Source organism: Python bivittatus, unplaced genomic scaffold (assembly GCF_059951505.1).
Source record: "Python bivittatus isolate LINGU-HERP-01145 unplaced genomic scaffold, Pbiv_v1 ctg000040_np1212, whole genome shotgun sequence".
In the NCBI taxonomy this organism is placed as follows: Eukaryota; Metazoa; Chordata; class Lepidosauria; order Squamata; family Pythonidae; genus Python; species Python bivittatus.
Genome location: NW_028277032.1, coordinates 5242793 through 5268783, shown reverse-complemented (window position 1 = coordinate 5268783; position 25991 = coordinate 5242793). Strand labels below are relative to the sequence as shown.

At 50.9% G+C, this 25991-nt stretch overlaps 2 protein-coding genes across 4 annotated transcripts; both read left to right on the top strand.

The window, feature by feature from the left end:
* The first annotated feature begins 29 nt into the window (after nt 1-29).
* Nucleotides 30-13323, top strand: SNIP1 (Smad nuclear interacting protein 1). Its single transcript, XM_007442770.4, has 4 exons — nt 30-180; nt 283-397; nt 1031-1614; nt 12571-13323. Exons 1-4 carry the CDS (start codon nt 110-112, stop codon nt 12818-12820), a joined length of 1020 nt encoding a protein of 339 aa, XP_007442832.2. The 5' UTR covers nt 30-109; the 3' UTR covers nt 12821-13323.
* Nucleotides 13324-13464: 141 nt separating this feature from the next.
* MEAF6 (MYST/Esa1 associated factor 6) lies at nt 13465-17119 on the top strand. 3 transcript variants are annotated; one of them, XR_015798559.1, is made up of 8 exons: nt 13465-13641; nt 13757-13872; nt 13958-14045; nt 14117-14162; nt 14302-14500; nt 15900-15958; nt 16443-16476; nt 16849-17119. XR_015798559.1 is itself a non-coding variant. In XM_088154283.1 (8 exons), the coding sequence occupies exons 1-8, from the start codon at nt 13537-13539 to the stop codon at nt 16855-16857; spliced, it is 627 nt and encodes a 208-aa protein (XP_088010409.1). In that variant the 5' UTR covers nt 13465-13536; the 3' UTR covers nt 16858-17119. The 3 variants fall into 3 exon arrangements, 2 of the variants coding, with proteins under 2 accessions (XP_088010409.1, XP_088010415.1); XM_088154283.1 differs by lacking the exon at nt 15900-15958 and adding an exon at nt 15728-15757; XM_088154289.1 differs by lacking the exon at nt 15900-15958.
* Nucleotides 17120-25991: the final 8872 nt, after the last annotated feature.

Here is a 25991-nt window from a genome sequence, read left to right as displayed (position 1 = left end):
ACGAAACCCAAGTCCGCGCCACTGAGGGCGGAAGCGCTTCGCCGAGCGCTTCCGGGGCGCGCGGCGGACTAGAGGCGGAAGCCGGGAGGCGGGAGCCCAGCGAGGCGCCATGGAGGAGTCCGAGCGGCGGCGGAGGCACCGGAAGCGCAGCCCGCGGGGAAGCCCCCCGGAGGCCCACAGGTGAGCGCCAGGCGCGGGGGCGATCCGGGCGGAAGGGAGGCCGTGGCGCGGCCGGGACCAGGTCGGACCCGGGTGCCTGACATGGGTTTGTGTCGTTGGAAGGTCGCAGTCCAGGAGGAGGCGCCGGTCCTCGGGGAAAAGGAGCAGGTCGCCGCCGCCGCCGGCCCGGGAGAAGCGGAACCGGAGTCCGCGCCACGCGGGCGCCAGGATCAAGCAGGTGCGCAGCTGGAGGGGAGGCAGCGCGGGGGACGCGGAAGCCTTGGGCTGCCCGGGAGGGAGGCGGCCGCGGCACGCGTGAGTCGGCCGGTCGGCTCGATGCCTTGAAAGGGCGGAAATCCGTCTGCGGGCGCCAAGCGGCCTCGGAGCTGTCAGCCGTGCGAGGGTTGCGGCTCAGGCGCTTCCGCTGGAGCGCATCCACCACAGGCTGCTCTTCTCTGTTAGGCGTAACGTTCAGTACGCTTAGTTTAAATGCTAGCGATGCTTTTCAGCCGTGTATTGTGACCAGCGTGTTCTGATTTGAATAATTGTTGTTGTTGTTCAGTCGTAAGTCGTGTCCGACTCTTCGTGACCCCATGAACCACATCGCGCCAGGCCTTCCTGTCCTTCGCTGCCTCCCTGAGTTTGCTCAGTCTCATGCTCATTGCTTCAGGGATGCTCTCTAACCATCTCGTCCTCTGCCGTCCTCTTCTCCTTTGGCCTTCCATCTTTCCCAGCATCAGGATTTTTTTTAAATTTTAATTTGAATAATAGCATGCTCTTATAAGAGGTAGTCGGGAGTCCGAAAGTATTTTATTTGCTTTTATTTCTGAGTTCCGGTTTTAGCTATCCGCTTGTTCCTCCGCCGTTATAGGAGCGAGAGGATCACTCCCGGAGGGGACGTGAAGAGCGGCAGAATCAAGATCGATCGGAGCTTGAACACAGGCAGGGAAAAAGCAGCAACAGAGAGAGGCACCGGGATCGTTCAGGTCGAAGGAAGCTCAGTAAGGATCAGGCTGAGAGCCGTGGAAGGGAACAGGACGCCCATCGTCTCCTGGATCAGCAGGCGGAAAGGGAACTCTACAATGAGCGGCGGCGGCATCATCGTCAGCAAATGGAAGCAAGTGGAGATGAGGAAAATAGTGAGGCAAGAGGGCCCAGCAACAAGAACAAAGACAAGGAGTCAAGTAGTAAGGAAAAACCAAGCTTTGAACTGTCTGGTGCTCTTTTGGAGGATTCCAATACTTTTCGTGGCGTCGTGATCAAATACACCGAACCCCCAGAAGCACGCATTCCCAAAAAGCGGTGGCGCTTATATCCTTTCAAGAATGATGAGGTTCTTCCTGTTATGTACATTCACCGGCAGAGCGCTTATCTGCTGGGGAGGCACCGACGCATTGCTGATATCCCTATTGACCATCCCTCGTGCTCTAAACAACATGCTGTCTTTCAGTATCGGTAAGTTCTGAATCCAGTGGGGTGAGGTGGGATTAACTGCTTACGGCAAGATTTCTCAAGCTGTGGGTCACAACTCCCAGGGAGAGCTACAAAAATGTTAGGGCTTGCACAGGCAAAGCCAAAGCCCTGCAGACTTTCCCACTTTCTCTGGACAAGCTGGCTGCTTGTTCTGCGCTTTCCCTGTTTGGGTTGTTGGGGTAGCAGCAGCAGCAGCAGCAGCAGCAGCAGCAGCTTCTGTCCCAGGCAGACCCTGACCTCTGGAGCCTGTTGCTTGCTGCCCCTTGGGCTTTCCCACCCAGCATGCCATCGCCTTCTTCTCTTTTTCCCCTCCACTAGTGGAGCAGGAACTAAGGGCCCTGTGTTCTGACAACAGTTGCTCCTTTCAACTGCCGCCACCTTTCCAACAGAGATGAGCAGAAACTAAGCAAGTTTTTCATACTTTATTCTACAGCCTCAGTGCTTACAAGACCACAGCTGCTGCAGATCACTGCTAGTCCAGGTCCCTTGACTGCTGCTTAGTCAGTGGGAGAGAAACAGAAGGCAGGTGTGGCGAGAAGAGAAGCTGGTCTGGCAGGCATAATGAGCGACAGTGGGCTCAAGCCCCTGGACAGAGGTGGCTGCTGGTGCCATAACAACCAGAATAATCAGCCAGAGAATAGAGCAGACCAGCAGGTTCTGACAGGGCTGTGTGCGGGTATCTGGAGAAAGTTTAATTCTTCCAGCTATATTGACAGCTATATCCATGCTGCTGTTGTTAAGGATTCAGATTCGTTTTTTTTATTGGGGTGGTGGTGTCACGGCACAAAGCACGAGAACTCCTGGCTTAAAACCAATGGTCTCTGACAAGAGGTGGTGGCAGTGGTGTCATAAGGCCTATTGCTTATATATGTGGATAATGGTGATGCTCACATATATGAAAGGTGCAGAGCTCATAATGTCATTCTGACAAAAGCAGCAAAGACTTGCAAATACCCATGCTGAAGAATTTCTGGCAATATGTTTTGTGTTAACTGTCAGCTGCCTCAAATCTCTTTTGCACTGATCATTTTGTTGATGAGAATTTGTATTATTCCCCTGCAGTTGCTGTCTCTGTCACGTTCTCTCTCTTAGGTACAGACAACATGTCTAATTTATCTAAATATATGGGATAGGGATTGGCATTGCTTACACACATACAGGTACTCTTCGCTTAATGATCACAATAGGGACCGGAAAATTAGTCGTTAAGTGGTGCAGTTGTTAAGCGAGTTACCATGTGACCAGACCTGATTTTGCAACCATTTTTATAACGGTCGTAAACTGAATCATTGGAGTCATTAAGCAAATCACCATTAAATGAAACATGTGGTCGTTAAGCAAATCCAGCTTCCTCAATGGACGTTTTTTGCCAGAAACTGGCAAAAAAGGTTGCAAACCACGATCATGTGACCACGAGACGCTGCAACCAATTGTAAATGCGAGCTGGTTCCAAGTGCCCAAATTGCGATCATGTAACCGTGGGGGTGGTGCGACAGTTTGCAATGGTTGTAAGTGCGAGTACAGGTCGTAAATCATCATTAACTTCAAATCATCATTAAATGAACGGTCATTAAGGGAGGACTATCTGTAGTTCTTTACCAAGAACAGGTCTGACAGATTCTGACTTTATAATTAAGGTCAGTGCAAAAGAAGGGGAAGAATGGCAGAGGAATAAGCGAGAGAAGAAAATGCATTTTTTTTCAGTTACAAGTCTGTTGCTTTATTTACAACCTGCATCAGTTTGGTCTCTTTCAGCTATTTTGAGCCTACAGATTCCAGGTTTGATGGGAGGGGATGATACTAAATTAGGGAAGGCCAATCTGGGATATACAGACAGGAAGGGATTCCAGGGGCACCTAGGAAAATTAGTCTTGAGGAAGAAGTACACGCAGCAAGATGAAAAATGGAGGTTCAAGTCAGTGATAGCTATGGAGGAAGGAAGACATGTAGTATCTTCCTGATCAATGGTTGGTATTATCTCTCATAGTTTATTTGGTATAAAGTACCCACAGTGATTTGGGACTGCTCATATCAAGATTTACTTCCAAATATTGCATGGGTGCTTCAACTGTAAATAAAATGCAAAAATAGCATTTGGTTTGAGTTTCCTAGAGAAGCAAGGGTCTGCACTGAAAGCAAGCTTGTGCAAAGTTCAGGAGTCAGGAGTAAGGTAGTATAGAACCTTAAAGAAGATGTGTAACATTCTCAGAAATACAGGGAAAAGAAAATTGAGTGGAATATATATAAATAATGAAGTTGGGAGGGAGAGAATCAGACCAGGTGTTTTAAATTGGGGAATGAAAAAGCCTGTCCCTTTATGCTGTTGTAAAGAACAAATGATATAATGTGGTAACAGAATGAATGTAAAGAACAAAGGAGAAAGAAGGAATAAGTATAACAGATAGTCCTTGGGTTATGATGGCAATTGGGACTGGGATTGCCGTCACTAAATAAAGTGTGATGTCACATGACTGCATTGGTTAGTGACGACAATCCCGGCAGCTCCGGTTGCCATCATAACCCAAGACATACGGGTCATTAAGTGGGAAGCAGCAGGAGTCCCAGGTAAGGAGCGTGGGGGTGCCGTGGGGGGGTGGGGGAGGGCCAGTGCAGGCTGCATGTGGGCAGGGGTGTGTGCTGTGAGTGGGAGAAAAAGCAGGAACAACTTACTAGAGCTACTTGTGGCCTTCCCTGTCTGCTTCCCTATTGAGTTTGCTTGTGCGAAGCTGGTAGGGAAGGTCACAAATGGTGATTGCGTGACTGTGGCTCTCTGCGATGTAATTGTGAGCCGAGTGCCTAGATTGCAATCACATGACTGTGGAGGTGCTATGATGGCCGGAACTTCGAGGATCGGTTGTATATCCCTTTTTTCAGTGCCACTGTCACTTTTGGTCGCAGAACAAACGGACAAATGCCGAGGACTACCTGTAAAGCTGAAGCTTCATTGTGATCAGGAAATAGAATGGGTTTTTTGTCAATAGATAGTTAGGAGAATTTGAGACGGTCAGGCTTGAATGTACTGAACACATAATACAGGCACCCTTGGCCAAATTCTTTGTTTCTTTTTTTGTAAAGAGAAGCTGACAAACTCTATGTGTTATAAGTAAAACACCACCTCTTTATCCAAATGCGAATGGATGCAGTTGTTTACAGATTCAAAGTAAGAAAATGGTGAACATGCAGAAGATATTCCTTTTCGCCCTTCATACTTCCTTTGGCAAAAATAACAGCTTCCAAAGGCTGTTAAGAGTCTAAGGGATCTGTGGATATCTACTCCAGTGCCAGCTCAACTTTTCAGCATGTTGTTGTTGGTGAACTGTAGGGTCTGTTTTGCAAATCAAACTGGTTTTAAGGCAGTTCCAGCAAAGATTTTTCTTGGTGTTCCAGATCAACAGCCTTCAACAATTTTCTTTATTTTTAACTTCTATTTCCTAACATGTTTCTCTCAGTTGAAACTACTAACTGGAAGTTTTCATACAATACAGGTAGTCCTAACTTAACTACCACAATAGGGACTGGAAAGTTGATTGTTAAGCAGTGGAGCCATTAAATAAGTCACCACAAGACCTGATCTGATTTTATGGCCATTTTTATGATAGTCATAAAGCAAATCACCATGGTTGTTAAGCAAATCACATGGTTGTGAAGCGAATCCAGCTTCCTCAATGGACGTTTTTTGTTGGAAGCCACCAAAAGAGGGTCATCAATCACAATCACGTCACTGTGGGGTGGTGTGACAGTTTGCGATGGTCGTGTGAGTACAGGTCGTAAAGCACTTTTTCTGAGGCCATCATAATTTCGGACCATCGTTAAGTAAACAGTTGTTAAGCGAGGACTACCTGTAGTTTTCTCTTACTTTGTTAGAGTGAATTCCCTTACTTTTCTAGTGCCCAGGGTGGTTAGATAGCAACCTGAGAAGTTAGAAATGTCAAAGTATTTATTTACCTGTGGAATTGCCTTTATCTGGCTAATTGTAAGTCTAATGAGTCAATAGCCATTGGAGCCTTGTTATCAAGTTTAAAATACAGAAGACATAGTGCTGAATCCACTGGAAGGGGCTCCAGACTTCTGCACCTGCCGTATTCACTATTTCCTTATTTTAAATCTGCAAACAACTGTACATAGATAGTGTGCATTTCATTTGCGGAAGGACATTATGTTTAACTTTGTACCAGGTGGCATCAGCTTCTGTCCACTTAGGAGTTCCCTGAAACAAACAATTGGATCAGCACCACCTAAACTTTTGTGTCTAGCTGTATGGCTTGTTTTGTTTTGACTTATGATTTACTCAAAGAGCCATGGTTAAATTAAGCAGGTCATGCTTACAGCAATGCATGCTCCCAATTAATCATTGAATTCTAGTTTTGGAAAGCATCTGTGTCCAACCCCCAAGCTAAGTGAAGGCATCTGAATTAAAGTATCCTAGAAAGATAGCTGTCAAACCTCTGTTTGAACACATCCAGCGAGAGGAATCCCCCTTCTCTAGGGGTCACGGATTCCACTCTCAAATTGCTCTTACTGTTAGAAAAGAGCTTCCCCAAATTTGTTTGAAATATACCTCCCTTTTCTTAAATTCTTTATTTGACATCATGTACTCTGGAATGAGAGGGAACAGGTCCAGAACTCCTACGTGGCATTGTTTCAGGTGCTCGAGCACAATCGTGTTTCCTCCTCAGTTATCTTTTGGGTCAAAGAACCCTTGTAATTGCTGAAATAGAAACAACAGGAAGATATTGGGAGGGTTCATGCGTTATGGCATATTGGATTCAGTGCAGGAATCCCGGTCAAAGCATCTCCAGCAAATGGCTGTCAAGCCTCTGCTTGAACATGTCCAACAAAGGGAAGCCCAGCCTCTCCTTCGCTTCGCTCATGTTTCTATTATTGAACTGCTATTACTGTTAAGATGCTTTTCACCTTGATTCTGTTATTTTGCATTTTGTGCATTGGAATGATAGAGGACCCTAACCCTAACCTTCCGTGGGACATCCTTGTTGATATTTGAAGAGTGCTGTTTTATGCCTCCTCCTTCCACAGAAATTATTTTTTGTAGCCCCCAGTAATCTTTGTTGCCAGTCTCTGAATCCTTCTAAAAGTACAGTGCCCAGAACTGGACTATAACACCTGAGATGAGGCCTGACCAAAATAGAATACAGTAAGAACTATTTTCTCCCATTATTTAGAAATGTTAACTTGTTAATGCAGCCTAAAATTGCAAATTTTTTTTTTTGCAGCCATATCACCTGCTGGTTCATATTCAGTATGAAATCCAAGACAATTCCAAGCTCTTTTTCACAAATACTGATACTAAGCTAGAGATCTCCCAATCTGTACCTCTGCATTTGCTCTGTTAAATGTCATTATACTTTTGGCCTGTTTCTCCAACCTTTGAACATCATATCTGAGTGTTATTCTTGTCTTCTGGGCTTTAGCTACCTATCTGATTTTATGTACTCTGCAAACTTGATAAGTATTCCCACCACTTCTTCCTTCCCAATTAAGAAAACACATTGATGAATACAGGATATAGGGCTGATCCTTGCAGCACCCCACTTCAATCTCTCGCTCTAGTATGATGGAGAACAATTGACAAGCACTCTTTGAATATGATTTTCAAGCCAGCTGTGGTATCTACTTCACTCTCATGTCACACTTAGCTGACTTACAAAGCAACCTGCAGTGGAGCACTTTATCAAATGTTTTGCTGAGATCAAGATGCCTTTGGTCCACAGGGCTTTCACAATCGCATATTGATTACTAGATCAAATGTGAGATAAAGTTAGCCTGGCAAACCTGCTCTTGACAAATACATGTTGACTTCTGATAACTATGGCGTTCTCAAGGTGCTTACAACTCTGTTAAGTAACTAGATACGCCTTGACTATATTTCTGCCAGTCTCCATCTGCACTCCTGGCCGCTCAGCCTGCTTCCTATTTTCTTGCTGGAGAAGACTGATCCCCAAAAACGTTGGTTACCTGCTGCCATTTTGCTGGCTTCATTGTGCTTCCTTCCAGAGAAGCTGTTAGATTCCTTATCCAAATCAATTCTTCCCTGAATCTATACATCCTCTATAATTCTAGCTACCTGTTTGTACTCCTCCTTGGTGACCTGGCCCTCTCAATCCCCTTTGTGTACTTTTTGGCTTCCAGATCTTCACTAAGCTTTTTGTGTAACCACATTGGCTTTTTCTGCTGTCCCCATGTAGTGACAGGGCTGAACTGTAGGGTGAAAAGTTGGAGGTCTCCACCCTTCTGCTTTACCTCCTGCCTTGGTGTGTGGGCTGGCAGTTCTTCCTGCCATCACTGTCTTCTAGAGAGCATCTCACTTGGGGTATGTTTCTTTAACCCAGAGTGGAGAGAGAAAGGATGGCCACCCCTGTCTTAAAAGGAAAAAAATAAAAATTTGTAGCGCCACCTTCTGATCTGGTACAACATATGTTATATTATATGTTATATGTTACATACATAGATACAGAGAGAGAGAATACTACATACATACATACATGCATGCATACATGCATACATACATGCATGCATACATACATACATACATACATACATATGAGAGACACATGGCAGGGAGAATCAGCCCTTTCTCCCCTTTCATAAGAGATTTAAAAAAGCAAACTTAAGGGGAAGAAAAGGCAATACCACAATCCCTTTTTAGTTTTAGGTAGTAAGGTGCAAGGCATTCCAATCAGAAGTAGCATCCTCAAAAGACCCTCCAGTGGGAAAGCTACAAAGAAAAACGTGCGGCTCTGGCAGAGCCCGAGACGTCTGCTCCTTTTTAGATGTTTCAGGTCATGAAAAACGGCCACCAAGCTCCTAGGTTGACTGTCTTGCAGAGAGAAACACCGGATACCAGTGACAAAAAGGCACACGCTCAAATTAACCACCTTAGGCGATATTCCCAACTATGCTTCTGCCTGTTCTTGAGGAAGACTTGACTTCTGAAGCCAAGGTCTCATGCTTGTTTTCTTGGGCATTTCCCCAGCCTCTTGCAGACTGCCACATTTGATCAGGAGCTCGGGCACAAGGTTTCCTGGCCCCAGCGCCTGGCCCTTTGCTCCTCCCCCTCCTCCTGAAGAACTGCCTGCTGTTTTCAGACAAAGAAGAGAGGGAACGGGTTGGGGAAATCTGCCACATGCTACCTCTCACGAAGATGTAAACTTGGGAAGTCTGCCTGAGAGGATGCGTCCTAGGAATATCCGAGTTTTACTGGCTGGCAGGGGAACTGCATTCACAACACCTCCATTTTCCCCCTTATTTGCAATTGCACATTTAGTATCTTCATTTTAGCAACTTTATTTGTTTATTTATCATATTTATATAGCCGCCCATCTCACACAAGGTGACTCTGGGCACCATACAACAATTAAAAAGAATAAATACATAAAAACAACTACATATAAAAAACTGTAAAAACACACAAAATAGGAGGGGATAAAATTAATAAGGGAGCCATCGTAAAGTCTCCCCAGTCCCCTGGGAGCCCCAGGCCTGATCACATAACCAGGACTTGAGGGACTTGCGGAATGTTAAGAGGGAGGGAGCTAATCTCACTTCAAGGCAGGCGCCACAGCAGAGAAGGTCTGCCTCCTGGGACCCGCCAAATGGAATTCTCTAGCAGACGGGGTCCGCAGCATCCCTCCTCTGCCAGATCTGATGGGACGGGCAGATGTAATCGGGGAGAGGCGGTAACCCGGCCCCACGCCGTGAAGGGCTTTAAAGGTCAAAAACAGCACCTTGAATTGGACACGGAAGCAAACTGGCAACCAGTGCAGCTCGTGAAGCAGAGGTGTAATGTGTACCACCCTAGGGGCACACATAACTGCCCGCGCTGCTGCATTTTGCACCAGCTGAAGCTTCTGGATACTCTTCGAGGGCAGCCCCATGTAGAGCACATTATAGAAATCCAAACAGGAGGTGACCATGGCATGAGTGACACCGATTAGGTCCCTCTGATCTAGGAATGGGCAGAATTGGCACACAACACGAAGCTGTGCAAAGGCCCTCCTAGCCACGACTGCTACCTGCTCTTTGAGCAGGAGTTGTGAGTTCAGGAGGACCCCCAGATTGCGCACTGCATCTGTCTGGGGCAGTGCGACCCCATTCAGTACCAAAGATGGCATAACCAGAAGGCCCCAAAACCCACAGCCACTCAGTCTTGCCAGGGTTCAGTCGAAGCCCTTTGTTCCCCATCCAGACCCTCACAGCCTCCAGGCACTGGGATAAGACATTCACAGCATCGCTTAATTCGCCAGGGGCAGAGATGTATAATTGGATATCATCAGCATACTGATGATGCCTTACCCCATGGCTACGGATGAGCTCACCCAGTGGCCTCATGTAGATGTTAAATAGGAGGGGGGAGAGCACTGAACCCTGCAGCACCCCACATAACAGGGGCCAAGGGCAGGATCTCTCCTCCCCAACCACCACCAACTGGAATCGGCCCTGGAGGAAGGGGGTGAACCAGCACAACACAGTGCCACCCACCCCCAATCCTCTGAGCCGATCCAGAAGGATACCATGGTCGATGGTATTGAAAGCCGCTGAGAGGTCAAGTAGGGCAAGGATGGATGCACAACCCTTATCCCACCCTCACCAGAGATCATCCAAAAGCGCGACCAATGCTGTTTCCGTCCCATACCCAGGCCTGAATCCTGACTGAAAGGGATCTGGATAATCTGCTTCATCCAAGGTCCTCTGAAGCTGTTGCACAACCACCTTCTCAATCACCTTCCCCAAAAAGGGGAGGTTAGATACTGGATGAACATTGTCCAGTATAGTGGGGTCTAGCGATGGCCTCTTGAGGAGGGGGCCTCCTTAAGAGATGAGGGAACAAACCCCTCACTCAAAGATGCATTAATCATTGTTAGAACCCACTCGTACAACACCCCCCGGGCTGCTTTCACAAGCCAGGAGGGGCATGGATCTAGAGAGCAGTTGGCTGAGCTCACAGCTCCAAGGATCCTGTCCACTTCCTCAGGTCCAACAGGTTCAAACCATTCCCAGATAACAGGGCGAGACTCCTCCCTAGGCACCTCCACTGGACCTGCAGTAAAGCCAGCATCCAACTGAGAACGAATTTGAGTGATTTTATCTGACAGATGCTGAGAAACTTCCACCTGTCTTGAACATCTTTCCCCACCAGCTTCCCTAGTTACAGGATTCTGTTTATCATTGTTCTCAGCTGACTGAAATCTTCTTTTTCCGAAGTCCAAGATTTATTTGACTAATTCAGCATTGGTTTCTCTTACTTACTGAGTTCCAGCATTACATCATCACTAATGTTCCTGCTACTTCTGTTTCTTCAGCCAAGTCTAAGCATGGTTAAGATTGTAATTAAAAGTGACAGTGTGTAGCCATGGCTTTTCTCAGCTGACTTCATGCATTCATGACTCTCTTGTCATTCCAGATCTGGATCGGTGACTGTCTGATAGTAGCTATTAATCCATCCCCCAAATGAGATCTGAATGTAAAGGCCCACCTCCCCCATGAGTACACGAGGTCTTTTTTAAAAGCAAAGGAGGTGGGCAGAAATTACCCTTTATCTTCCCTCATCTAATGGCTTTGATCCTAGTTGGTCATTACGCATAGAGTTTTGTTTCAAGCAATAGATGCACACCCTCTGCCAAAGTTTCTGGGACGAGGAGCTCTGGCAGCAGCCGCTTGCTATGTTGAGTGATCCTCCCCTCTTTGTTTCTTAACATCACATGTGAAGATGCTTGTTGGGGTGAAGAAGTAAAGCTGGGCGTACAACACATCTAGATGGAGCTGAGGGTCATGGGATGCATATGGGCTATCTAGGGATGAATTAGGGGACTCTGCAGAAAGAGAAGAATGCAAGTTCTGAGGGCACAGTAGAGAGGAAATACTGAACGAGCTACTGGGCAGGTAGGAAAAAAAACAGTGACCAGAGGAATGAAGAAAATCAAGCAGAAGAGAGTAAAGGGAGCAAACATTGCACTGTGAAGAGAATTGAAGAGGGGAGTTTCAGTGGGATTTAGAAGCTAGGCAGCAGAGGGATGGTGCTCAGGAGAGACTTGAATAAATGTCTTGCTTAAGAAACAGCTGGAAGAAGAATCAGTGACAAGTAGAAAGGGTAGGTTTTAGAGAGAACAAGAAAAGCAGTGCTGAAAAATAGAAGTGAAAGTTGGTTGGTTTCATGAGACTGGCTCAGAGAAGAGAAATGGGTGGGAAGGAGAACCAGCTGAAGGCCGTTGCCTTGACTTTCAAAAGGAATTGAGGAGAAAGTGGTAGCATCCAAGGGGAAGCCAGGCCATGTGGAGAATCTGGTTGTCTCACCTCGTTAAGCCACACTCGTACCATCCCTCACCCTCGGCCATGCTGACTGGAGCATCTGGGGAGGACAGGTCATTCCTTCCAGAGATAGCGGGGTCAGGGAAGGAAAAAATCATGATTATGAGATGGAGAAGTGGAAGTTGTTCTAAAAGGAAGAGGAGAGGAAGGCAGGGAAGACGTGGGACAAATGTCAGGAATTGAAATTATTCTTCTCCAGCAGGATAATGGACTGTCTCCAGGAGCTGCCATACTCAAAACTGAGATCGCTCCTGCCCCCACCCTGTGGCTGTTCCACAAGTCTCTGAAAGCCTGGCTCTGCTCCCTGGCCTGGCCTGAAGGGAGCTGTGAAGCCTCTCTTACTGGTCTTTGATGCGTTCTGGGTGCACGTGACTTTTCTCTTTCATTTTGCTGTAAGCTGCCCAGAGTCGCTGGGAGCTGGGCAGCCGCTCAGTCCAGTAGCATAAACTGCCTTTTCCCCCCGGGCACATGGGCCTCCAGCAGCCAAATGAGGAGGAATCTGGTACTTCTGATGTCCGTCGAGCTGCTCTGAGAGGCTGGAAGGAATCCAGCATTCAAAGGTATGAAGCAAACTGGTGTCTGGGCATTAACTATCATGGGTTTCTTTTTTGCAAGGCTTGTGGAGTACACCCGTCCTGATGGCACAGTGGGTCGGAAAGTAAAACCATACATCATCGACCTCGGCTCAGGCAATGGCACTTTTCTGAATAACCAGCGCATTGAACCTCAGCGCTATTATGAACTAAAAGAGAAGGATGTGCTGAAATTTGGGTTCAGCAGCAGGGAATACGTCCTCCTTCACGAGTCCTCGGACGCCACAGAGGACGATCAGAAGACCGAAGAGGAGGAGGAAGAATCCGCCTGACCGCAGCCGGCCAGCGGGCAGAGTACGCCGAGATGCTTCACGCGGATACGGGAGCGTCGCTCTCATGCCTCTCACTGCCTTAACATCTGCTGTCCGGCTGGACACTGCTCAAGGGGACGTTGGTCCTTATGGTAATCGGCTGGTCAACCCAATTTTTGCTTTGGGGGTGATTTTTTTAAAGTCAAGCCTGTTGGATGCCTTACGGGCATAACAGAATTTTTTCCAGTGCATGTTTCGTGATAAAATAAAGCCTGACGTAGTAAACCATCCTGAACCAGCAAGGCCGTTTACCGTTAACAAACCCTTCTGGCTTTTTCCTTTTTTATTCCCTCTTGCAATTTGTTTAAAAATAGATGCCTTTTCCAGTTAAGCGAATACAAAACCCGTCTGCGTCCTTGGTGTATCTCCTCGCTTCCGCTCTCGACGAAGCCTTGCGCGCCCCTTCGGAGGCCGCGAGACCCCCTGTCGCCCCGGGGGGCCCTCTGCGTGTGCCGCCCCGGGGCCCCCGAGGCAGGGCCTCCGGCCGGGGCCTCTCGGGCGTCCGCCGCGCGCGGCGCGAGTGGCCGGCCCCTCCCCGGGGCGGGGCGGGGCGCGGCGGAGCCGGGCGCGGCGGCCGCCCGAGGGCGCTGCAGGCCGCGGCTCCTCCCCTCCGCGCCGCGCTCGGCCCCGCCCCGGCCCGCTGCTGCCTGCGCGCGTCCTCGTCCTGCGGGCGGGCCATGGCGGCGTTGCACGGGGCGGGCGCCAAGGCCGGCGCCCCGCCGCAGATCCCCGACACGCGCCGCGAGCTGGCGGAGCTGGTCAAGCGCAAGCAGGAGCTGGCGGTGAGCCCCGCGGGGGGGGCGGGCGGGGGGCGGGGGGGCGGCGGCGGGGGCGGGGGGGCGGCGGCGCCCCCGGCCCGCGCGCCTCCGCCAGCCTGGCCGTGCCTGTCGCGCGCAGGAGACGCTGGCCAACCTGGAGCGGCAGATCTACGCCTTCGAGGGCAGCTACCTGGAGGACACGCAGATGTACGGGAACATCATCCGCGGCTGGGACCGCTACCTGACCAACCAGAAGTGAGTGCGCCCCGGGCGGGGGGGCGCGGGCGCCGCCGCCGCCGCCGCCCGCCCCCCCCGCTGCCCGCCGCTTTCTCGCCCGCAGAAACTCCAACAGCAAGAACGACCGGCGGAACCGGAAGTTCAAGGAGGCGGAGCGGCTCTTCAGCAAGTCCTCGGTCACCTCGGCGGCCGTAAGTCGGGCGCGGGGGGGGCGCGGGGGAGGGGGCGCCGCCCCTGCTGACCGCGCTCTTCTGCTCCGCAGGCGGTCAGCGCGTTGGCCGGAGTCCAGGACCAGCTCGTCGAAAAGCGTAAGTGGGCCCCCGCGCCCCGGAGCCCCGCGCGCGGCCCGGCCCGGCCCGGCCCGGCCCGGCCCCCCGCCGGCTGCGGCGGGCGCGAGAGGCGGCTGCGCCCGCGCCTGAGCTCCGCGGCCTGGGCTTCCTCCCGCAGGCGAGCCCGGCAGCGGCACCGAGAGCGACACTTCCCCGGATTTCCACAACCAGGAGAACGAGCCGAGCCAGGAGGAGGCGGAGGAGCTGGAGGGCTCCGTCCAGGGGGTGAAGCCGCAGAAGGCCGCCGCCGCCGCCTCCGCCGCCTCGGGAAGCCACCACAGCAGCCACAAGAAGCGGAAGAATAAGAACCGGCACAGGTGAGCCCCGGCCGGCCCTCGGAGGGCCGCGTCCCCCGCGGCGCGTGTTTTCCCTCGGGCGGCTCAGTTCGGCGTTCCTGGCCGAGCTCGCCCGCGGGCTTCGTGGCCAGGCGGGAGGGAGGATCTGGCCCCTCGTGCGCGGCGGCGGAGCCTCCTGGGGCTCAGGTGGACGGGCGCCAGAGGCGTCCCGGTCCGCCCCGAGGGGCCCGAAAAGCAGCCGCCGCCGCCGCCGCAGCACTTTTCCAGGGGCCCGTCCCGAACAGAAACCTCCGCTCTGCTCTCAAAGGCCAAGCGAAGCCATTGACTGGGCAGGTTAAACATGATCTGGAAATGACACTTTGCTGCTTCAGTGGAGCGCCGTCTCCGTGCTCCGTACTCCCTTCCACGAGTAACGTGGGGACGTGGCTGTGCCTCAGCAGTCATGTCGGTAGACGGGAATGAAAGTGAAGGTACCACGGGGAGAAATGGGATTGTTGTAGTTCTGTGTATTTTGTTTAAGTTGAAAGTGTCTGTTGATAACTCTTTCTATGTAGTGAGTCTTTCCCTATTGAGAATTGGAAATCTTCAAATAACTGGCTATGGCCTTCCTCAGGTCAGGAAGGACCAATGGACAAAAAGTCCAAGTCCGGAGATTTCTGTCCTGAAAGATCTTCACGTTCACAGTGGCAGGAAGCCGGGAGGAAGCTGCGGAAACGTAGGTCAGGCGGTACTGGAGGAACGGAGTCTTGCAGGCAATCGGAGCGACACCTAAGCGAGCCCTCTCTCGGCTCTTCCCCCGGTCCAGCGTTTTCCCAAATCCAGGCTGATGCTCTGCCTTCTCAAGGCCAGGGACTGGGCCCGGCAGGCCCAGTGTCGGTGGCAGGGGCGGGGTCGGTTTTCCATTTCTGTTTCCTTGCCAGTACAGCCAGAACCCTGTGGGGAGGCTGGCACACACATTTTGCCAATTTTCCACCAATCTGGAACGTTCAAGCATGGTGGGAGGTTCCCACCCTTTTTCCTTTCCAAGGATGTTGATATGTGCCCCTAGAGCATCATAGGATTACTTGGGGGTAGGGGACTTCTCGGGGAGTGGGGGTTTTGGGAGGTTTTATATTTCAAGATTATAATTATGTGTCACCTGCTCTTTTTCATTTTTGAATTTCGCTAGGGTGGCTAATCAACTAATTGATTTAATTCCTTAGTGTATTAATTTCTATTGCTTTCTTCTTTTTGAATGCTGCCCCTCAGCCCGTCTGGCATGTTTGATTATGACTTTGAGTAAGTTTGACTTGATTTGACTTAGTTTTTGTGCTGTGATGTCAGTGTGTAGCCTTTCTCCTCCCCTTCGCCGCCCTCCTTCAACTTCCCCACGTGCATTTTCAGAACTATTCTAATCCATAGTTTATCTGTTTAATTGTAGGTATGTATATTAGGTTAGGCTGGCAAGTTTTTAAAAATACAGACAAAAGCACAATGGAGGTAACTTTTTACTTAATAATCTTGGCAAACAAATTCATTCAGCTGCCCTCTTTGCTTCTTTATGTCATTTTGAAAAGCAGATAAACTTCTACTGAATTTTGAAAACTGAGTTTCATTGCTTTGCTTTCTAAGACTGCAGATAAGGCAGCTTCCTAAATGCAAAAAAATACAATTTGATTCTTACTAGTGCCACTAAATCCTCTGGCTACTGCCTCTTCCTCCTCCTCCTCCTCCTCCTCCTCTTCCTCCGAGTTGTATTTTTAACATGCTAACCCAGCAGATGACGTGTTCCCATGGTCTTTGGATGCTGGCTAACTTTCTAATGTGTTTCTCCTGATTGTGTGGATGGAATCTGCATTTTGATGCCATTGGGATGTGGGTGGGAAAGGCTATATTGGCCTGTTAGTGGCAGGCATGTTCCCAAGGGGACCGCCTTTCTAGCTTCCATAGGCCAACACTCGATTCTTCCTTCCTTCCATTGCAGGATTGATCTCAAGTTGAACAAAAAACCACGAGCTGTAAGTATCCCTCCTCTCTTTTCTCCCAGTGTCCTGCCCAGTCTTTCAGAATTCTGCACAATTCTGGGGTAGGGTTGAAATGAAGACACCTGCCTTTGTAGGGGCCCTTCAGCTTGCCTAAAAGGGAAAGGAATGTCATTCTTGTAGCCTGTTGTTTTGGTGGCTGAAGGAAAGAGTTGTCAGTGGGGTGGGGTGGGGTGGGGTGGGGTGGGGTGGGGTGGGGGGTTGTCTGAGTTCAGAGCAGGGTTTTCCAGAGTTTGGCCTGCTCTATTCCTGCAGGCACCCTGTGGTGCTCCTCCCTCTCTGCTCCAGTGGCATCTCCTGTATGTGCTGGCATCCAGAGTGATGCTCGATCTGCCCTTGCTCCCACAGGACTACTAGTGCTCCTCCAGGCTGAATCTTCCAGGAACTTTTCTCCTCCCTCCCGAGAGACTGAATAAGCACAAGGCTGGCTCTTTGCCGTGGCAGCCTGCACACCGGCGGCTTGGCTGGCCGAAACAGACCTTCCTGCTGCTGCCGGTTCATCATCATGCATAAAATCCCTGAAGAGAAGTCCTCCCTACTTGCTGCCATCCTCTGGTTGATTTGTCTTGTCTTATGTATTTGGCTCTTTTTTTAAAAAAATAAACTTTATTTAATTTTCCATTGGTTAAGATTAAGACAAATTGTCTCCTAGATGCTTTTTCTTCTTTGGAGCCCAAGAATCCTCCAGTAGTCCTTTCAAACTGGGAAGGGTGATTTCATTTTACTCGGAAACTTCTGCTAACAACATGAGGAAAAAAAAAGGTGTTTGGGGGACAGTCTCTTTTTTAATACTTCTGTATACTTATTGGAAATAAAACAACAAAACCTCCACCCCCTTTGGCCTGTTTTCTGGCTGCAGTTGTACAACACTGAGAGCTATAGGTTGCTTAACTACAATTGGTTGGGTAAAGCAAAATTAGGTGGTGTCCTAACACATGCTAATGCATAGTCTGATGTATGAACCGTGATGGTTTGAGTTCACGCAATACACAAAGTTGCAGATAAACAAACCTCCCTTGGCCTCAGGTGTTGTGTGAATTCAGCCTTCCAGGGAAAGTCAGGCCAAGAAGTCAGATCCCAGAGCCTGCCTCTGCCCTGTTTGTCGTCTGGGCCACCAAGGGGGGGAGAAGGGGGCAGAAATGGCTGTATTGGGTGGACGTCTTATTCTTGAGTTTCCCTTGTGGGTGAAGACCACCTCTTTGCCACAGATTTCAAGAGATGGTGTGGCATCTCTGTCAGTGTTCCTCAGAGATGTTCCTCAGAATTGTTGATAGAGTAGGCTTAAGCACGCGAGTTAAATATCTGTGACTTGTTCACATAAGTTTGCTTAGTTATCAGGTTGGCTTGGTTTTTGTGGATCAGCGTTTTGGGCACATTTGCTTGGTTTGCAGCTCATGGTACTATATCTGGGCGGTTGTGAATGTAGTCGGCTTGCTTGACCGCCAGTGGCAGACTTGGTCCCAAAACGTATCTCTGTGAGAATGGGGGCGGGGGGGCTCTGGGTCTTGAACCCTCACTGCAGGAATGGAAAGGGGTTGGTGATTTCAAAATAGGGCGGGGGTAGGGAGAACCCCACTGAGGTCCGTGTGCCAAGGACGGGAAAGCAGTGGGCTGCCATACTTTTCTGCAGCCGCTGACTGATATTTAGAATCTCCAGGAAACTGAAGGATCATTTGGCTTCAGGATCTGTTTTATGCAGAAATAGATGAAATGCTCAGCCAGGAAATTGTGACTCTTCAGATTTCTGTTTTCTGAGCGATTTTAAGTGTTTCTAATTCTCTGGACAACTTAGGAAATTGGGAGTTCAGCCTTTACTCTTACTTTGGGATGGGTTCAAATGTAATAGTGATTCTTTGGAATCTCCTTGGGACTTTCTAACAACCTCTGGAGATTTTGAGAGCTCTTTATGGATGGCAGGTGAGAGCCATCTTGCCCAGAAAGTTGCATTTTCTTTTCGGATCTTCTTTCTTTTAACTCATTTCTAAGTGGCTGAATCAGAATTTTGTTTTTTAAAGAAAAACATAAACAATTGGGCTGCCTCCCAAGGAGGGAATCCTCTAGTTGCCGTGCCTCTATGCCAGAAAGCCAGGAGGGCGCACTGCTGACCTGCTTCCCTCCTCACAGACCGGGACCGGGGGGGGGAGGGTGGCAGGTCAGGCGCCCTCTGAGAGAAGCGGGCAGCGGGACCTCTCCAGCCGCTCCCTCGGAGCAGGGAGTCACTCCTGCAGACCTAGCAGGCTTCCGGGCAGGCAGGTTGGAGACCTCCGGCCTTCCGCCTCGCGGGCTCAGCTGCCTCTGGCTGGGGCGGAGGGGGGGACAGATGGCCGCTAGAGGGCAGCCCGGAGTAGAACGCCGTTCTTCTTCTTTCCGGACTTCTTTTAAGACGCTGCCATTTTATGCCTCCCGCCAGGCGGGCGGGCGTCGTCCCCCCTCCTCTTTCCTGAGTGGCTTTCTAGCTTCGGCGCGCAACAGGATGTGAGGTCAACGTGCGTGCTGCTGAGGAGCGGGACGGCACTTTGCCTCCCTCGAGCCCGCCAGGCTTCGGGACTGCTCTGCCGGAGGCCCGGGCAGCTGGCCCGGCTGCCCTGAGAGAGAGAAACTGGGCATCCCGGTTTGCGCAGAATTAAAAAAGCTGAGCTGGAGCCAGCAGAGGGCGAGCCGGAGACGGCGGAGCAGGCTCGTGGCTCAGAGAGAGGGCCCAGGGCGCCTTCTGCCGCAGCCAACCCAACTCTCGGCGCTCCTCTAGCGGGAAGTTGCTGGACGCGCTCGGGCCCCGCGACGTTTGCCAGCGGGCGGGAGGACGCTCGCGCCGAGAGCTCAGCCAGATCTTTTTGCCCATTACGTTGGCTGCCCGGCGGGAGATCCCGACAGACACCGCCGGCGTTTTCAGCGTTGTCAGGGATGATGGACGTGGAGCATCTCGGCTCCATTCTCCAACATCAGTGAACAACTGGCAGAGTGGCGGGTTTCAGTGGAACTGGGGGGCTTGATGTTGCCACAGCCCTCACCTGCGTACTGGGCTGTGCCCCACCCAATTTGTGACCTCCTCCTTTTGAGGGGAGACGTGTACGGGGCAGAGGGCTGCTGGAGCCGACACATTATCAGTGGGAGGGGAGGAAACTCCTCCGGGGGAAACTATGATGAGACGACGGTCGGTCGCATAGTCAGATGTTGGGCATTTTTATCCATCTATCGAGTCCTTCCTAAGGACCTGGGATAGGCAGATGTTGTTTGACAGCGCAGAAGGCATCATCCTGTGGCAGGGAGTCAAGTGCCTTCTTGCTATCAATCCAAGCTGCATTCAAGCTGGTCTTCCTTCTCCTGCAGTTTTCCAGAATCATCTTGTCAATCAGGAGCTGATCTTTTGTCCCTCTGCTGTTTGGGCGGTTTCCTTTCTGCTCAGATGGAAAGGCCTTGTTTCCAAGAGCTAGATGCTGTCGGACTGCATCAGCTACCGCACCAGTTAACAATTTGAAAGTTATTATTATTATTGTTATTTATTTGAATTTATTGGCTGCCCAATTCTAATGGATTCCGGGCAGTATACAAAACTAGAGAAAACATAAAAACAGCTAAAAACATTAGACGGACAGCCCAGACTAAAATTATGTAATAAACAACAAAATCAACAAAACAAAAGAGGGGCCCTGGACAACCCCAGGCCTGGCACCAGAGCCAGTTTTTTTTAAAATATTTTTTTTATCCTGCCTATCTTATTTTTACGAATAACTCAAGGTGGCAAACATACCTAATCTCCTTCATCCTCCTCTTTTCCCCACAACCACCACCCTGTGAGGTGAGTTGGGCTGAGAGTGACTGGCCCAAAGTCACCCTTAGGCTTTCGTGCCTAAGGCAGGACTAGAACTCACTGTCTCCAGCTTTCTAGCCTGGTGCCCTAACCATTAGACCAGACTGGCTTTTCAAAGCTTTCCGGAACCCCAGGAGAGAGGTTCCATCCTTATCTCTGGGGGATGCTGGTCCAGAGGGTGGGGGCCATGATAGAGGAGGCACGCTTCCTTGGTCCCATAAGACGACCATGTTTAATGGAGGGGACTTTGTTGGAATGTAATGGCCAGGCAGAAACGATTGAACATGAGCAGTTTCTCAGATATCCAGATATCTTGGACTTAGTGGAGAAGCTGCACCCTAAGAAAGTTAGTCCTTTGCCCAGAAAAATCTGAGAGACCTAAGTTGAACAAAAGACCTGGTATAATTTGCATGTCAGGGAATGCACCTTGAAATTAGAAGATCATGTTCGACTGGTATGCACCAACAAGGTAGCCTGGGAGGGTCACCACCACATTAAAGAGAAGGTGGGTCAGGTGAACTATGTTGCAGAACCTCCAAGAATAAGGCTCAGATCTAGATTATACCATGTAGACACCTGCGTGGGAGTTCCTGATTAGGGTTGTTTGGGAGTTTAGCACAGGGATGGAGTCCAGCAGGGTAGACTCTTACTTTGACAGAAGAAAGAGAGAGAAGTGCAGTTAAGTCAGAAAATTCTGAACTGTTCACCGCATGCCAGGACTTATTAACCTGGCCACCCACGCCATGGCCCCAGGGAGAGTAAGCTGATGCATCACAGTGAAACTACTTGGCAACCCCATGGTGGGCATGCAATGGGGTGATCTTGAAAGTCTCTAGTCATCCTGTTCCCCAAGCCTGGAGGAGAAATCTATTTCTCTGTGGACTACAGGGAAATAAAGGGAATAAAATCAAAACTGGAAACCCATGTCTTGCTGGAGTGGTTACAAGGAGCCAAATACATTTCCACCCTGGATCTGACCAAAGAATACTGGCAGGTGCCACAGGCAGAAAGAGAGGAGGAAATAACTGCATTTCCCACCCAGCATGGGTGATTTGAATTTAATATCCTCCCATTTGGTCTTCAGAATGCTTCTGTAATCTTTCAAAAACTGACCAATGAGCTGCTTGGGGATTTTAATGACTTTACCAGGATGTATTCAAATGCTATGACCATTTTTTCCACCATCAAGAGGGACACTGGAACATCTGGAAGTGGTGTTCTGATGCATTGAGGCCCAGGCTAAGTGCCAGATCTTGAGAAACAGTTCTATATTAATCACTGAGAGGGGCACTGTGGAGGTGTTACAAGTGGGTACAGCCCACGATCATTTGGTAGTTCTTCAGGAACAGGGAATCACATCGGTCTGTGCTGTATTGACTAGGTGCCATCGCTCTACAGCCAGGACCCAGATACAAAGAGCCAAGCAAAGTGATCTATAAAACCATAAGGTGAGGCCTAGGTAAAGTGACTGTGGAAGCCTGGAGGTGCATAATTCAGACTAAGAAGAAAAAATTATTACTGAAGGGGCAGGATAGGAAGAGTATTAACACCTTTGGACTTGTGTGTTGGAGAAGTCTCCTGAGAATACCATGGACAGCCAAGAAAACAGACCAATGGATCAACCCAGAGTTTTCACTCAAGGCACAAATGACCAGGCTCCAATTATCCTACTTCGGACACATATGCAAAGCCCCAGCTCTCTGGAAAAGGTTCTAATGCTGGGAAAGATGGAAGGAAAGAGAAGAAGAGAACAAGCAGCAGCAAAGGGGGTGGACTCAGTTGCAGTGGCCATGGGGGCACCATTGGAAGGCCTGAAGGACCAAGTTGGGAACAGATCCTCCTGAGGAAAATCTGTGTGGTTGCTAGAAGCTGAAAACTACTTGATGGCACATAATCAAGCAAGCAAGCTACTGACTCTGCTGCCAAGTCACAACTGATGATGTCCAAAGGCCAATCCTGTATCAAGGGAGGGAGCCAGAAAACAGGTTGCATCTCTGGCAAGAGTGCAAGGCCCCTCATGCCACACACTGGCTTTAAGTCCTAAGATTTGAGGAAGGGAAGAGATGCATCAGGACACAGCCAGCAGTGGTGCTCCTAAGGCGGAACAGGAAACAGGCTAAAATACAAGGAAGGTGAGGCTTAGGATAGCTGCAAGGGCAATGACAATGGCAATCAGAGGCTGGCGAGCTCTGTGAATAGGCTGGGCAACTGGTGCCCTTTAAATGTTTTGGACTACAACTCCCAGCGCCCCAGTCTTTGAGTATATTGGGGCTAAGCGGGAACTAGGTTAATTAATTTTTACAGACGAGGGAGACAGAAGTCCCACCGTGGGCTGGGTTCTTTTGATTGGGTTCAAACATTGTTTTAACCATGGTTTTCTAAATGAGCCTCAGCTTCTGGAGTTGACAGTTAACGATGGCTTACAAATCACAAAGTTGTTCACACAACATGTACACCAATTAAGTAAACCATCTCATGGCTTAGCATGATATGTGAACTAGGCTGGTATTGTGATTTTTTTTCTAGGATAAAAGCCCAGCTGGCCACATCCTCTTTTTTTCCCCTTTACCAGGAACATTTCTCACCTTCCTGCCTTTATTTGCAGCCACTGTAAACTTGAAGCAATGCTTGGACTAAAAGGCAGTCAGAATCAGCAAGCAGGCATTGCTTCAACTCACAGGTAAGGAGTGATTTATTTTATTTTAAAATAAAAAGAAGATATACAAGTAAGGGCTTGGATGAGTTTTTCCTCTGTCCTTTCGGTCCACAGAAGAGGGATCAATAGGGAAGAAATACTGCACCTGAAGAACTGACTTTGGTTCTTCTAGCATGATAGTTTGATTTCCAGTGGTTTTGTCAAATCTTTCAAAAATGCTGATTTGGGATACCTAATGATCAGCCATCCTGTCACTTGTGTGTGCACCTCTTACATTTTTTCAGGAGTGTACACCCAATGCTCATATGACTGTTTATAGCAGGAACAACAGCTGAGAAATCAGGTCCACCTACAGGCACCCCATCATTCCTGAAGTGCAGAATGTCCCATGACGATGGCCAACAGATGAATCAGGAAAAGAAAAGTTCTCCAAACTTTCCTAGGTGAAGGACCCTGTTTTACCAAAAAAACAAAAAAAATCCCTGGCCCAAGGCATCTTGGGCAGACTGCAGTGAGAGCACTCATAGGGCTCCTGTGTGGAATATTCTGGCTATTTGGTGGATAGTCGCTCAGATTTGCTCTGACTTGGATTCCGACTTGGCAGGTCTGGCCAAAGTGTCTTGACATCTGGAATGAGTTTGAACTGGTAACTCCTGAGGAGGTGGACAGGGTTCTCTGCACTGTTAGGCTGACCACCTGTAAGCTGGATCCGGGTCCCTCCTGGATCATGAAAGCAGCCAGGGAGGTGACCTGGAGTTGCTGTGCACAACATCAGTGCTGTGGTGTTGGCTCTTTCACAAAGGGGGTGCCTTTAGCCTTAAAAGAGGCAGTGGTATACCCCCTCCTCAAAAGGCCATGCTTGGACCCAACAGTTTTAGATAACTACCACCCTGTCTCCAACCTTCCCTTTTTGTTGAAAAAATGGTAGGACTTCAGAGAACCCTGGAGGAAGCAGATTATCTAGACACATTTCAGTCAGGTTTCAGGCTGGGTTTTAGCATGGAAGCAGTCTTAGTCATACTTGTAGATGACCTGTGCCAGAGCTGGGATGGAGGTGTGTGCCCATCCTTGTGCTCCTTGATCTCTCAGCAGCTTTTGATACCGTCCACAATGGTATCCTTCTGAGCCTGTTCCATGGGTTGGGGATCAGGGTTCTATGGGCTGGTTCCAGTCAGTGTTGGCTGGTGGGGAGAGACTGTCCCCTCAGCCCCTCCTGTGTGGGGTGCTGCAGGGTTTTATTCTCTCTCCCCTCCTTTTCAACATCTACGTGAAACTGCTGGGCGAGTCATCCGTATGCTGACGATACCCAGTTATAACTTTCGATTCCGGGCCGGCCAAGTGAGGCTGTCGGGGTCCTCTCCCAGTGCCTGGAGGCTGCACGGGTTTGGATGGGGAGGGACTGCCTCAGACGCAATCCTAACAGGACGGAGGCACTGGTTTTGTGACCGCTTGCTTCTGGGGATGTTCCATCTTTCACCTAGGATGGGGGTGCGCTTCCCCATTCAAGGGTGATGCACAGTCTGGGGGTGTTCCGGGCTCACAGCTCCCGCTTGATGAGGAGGTGGCAGCTGCGACCAGGAAAGCCTTTGCACAACTCCATCTGGTGCACCAGTTGCACCCTTTCCTAGACTGGGAGGCCCTTCAATCGGTCACTCAAGCCTTGGTCACCTCATGGGGCTGCCCTTGAAGACCACCTGGAAGCTTCAACTAGTCCAGAAGGTGGCAATGCAAGCAGTGACGGGCACGCCTTGGTGTGCGCATGGGACACTTTTGCCTTGCGGCTGCGCTGGCTGCTGGTTTGCTTCTGGGTGCTGGTTGCTCCTGGCTGATTCCATCCTGCGGGTTGCGCGCCGGGCCCCTCCGCTACACGACTTCTCTCGGGGCCCGCAGCGCCCCTCCTCTCTCACTGCGCCTGCCTCTGGGGCGAGGCCCCCCCAGATCCGGAGGGGGCCCCTCCGCCGTGGTTTCGGAGAGCCGTCAAGCTCAGTTACTAAGAATGCCGCCCACTCAGAGGGCTGCCGGTCCCGGCCGAGGCCGCGCTCCTCCCCGCGCGCTTCGCCCTCAGGAAAGCTGCCGGGAGAGGCCGAGGCCGAGGCGGCCCTCGGCGGGCAGCGGCGGCCCGGGCGCGCGCTTGCGACGGGCTCTGGCCTGCCCCGGCCCCGCTTCGTCCTACCCTCGTGGGGCGACGGGCTCCTCAGCTGCTCCGGAGCGGCGGGCGGGCGCGGCGGCCGTTTCTCGGGGAGTGAATCCAAGGCTTCCCGCCTTCGGCCCGAGGAGCCGCGCCGCCGTTGCCCGAAGTCCTGCGCGTCGCGGCCGCGCCCGGATCTGGGGTGCTCCGAGCCTCGCCCGGGGTCGCCCGGCCTGGGAGAGGAAGGAGGCTCGGGCGCCTGGGCCTCGGTCCCCCGCTGCCAGGGGCCCGAGGATCCGCGCCCGCCCCGGCTTTCCTCGGATCTGCCGGCGCTGGGGACCGGCGAGCCGCGGCCGGGCGCGGGTGGCTCTGCCGCCGGCCCCTCCCGCCTCCCCGGGCACAGGCAGCGCCCTCCTCGCCGGCGGGAAGCGCTTCCGCCGCGCCGCGGGGAGAGCCCGGCAGGCGCCCCTCGAGGGGAAGGCCGCGAGAGCCGCGACGGCTGTGGCGTCCGGATGTCGCTCGGCTTCCGCGGGGGCGGCTCTGCGGCGAAGCTCCCGGCGCTCTCGGGCTTGGGCCTCGCCGCGGCCGGTGGGCGCGCGGATCCCGAGCCGGACTGAGGGCAACCAACCGCCCGAAGTGGCATCAGGCGGGCTTGGCGGCCGCAACGCGGAGCCCTGCTTGGAGGTGGGCGGCCCTGGCCGGGGCTCCTCCCGGGTCGGGCGCGCGGCATCCGGGCTCCAGCGTCTTGCTCCCTCGGGAGACTGACCACCTCGAGTCCGCGCCGGGTCAGCCTCTGGGCCGCTCCTGCGCATTCATCCTTGGACCCGTCCAGCTATGTGCATTGCTCCGCTTAAGCATCTCTCCGTTATCTGCTTATTTTCCTTCCACAAGCAGCAAAG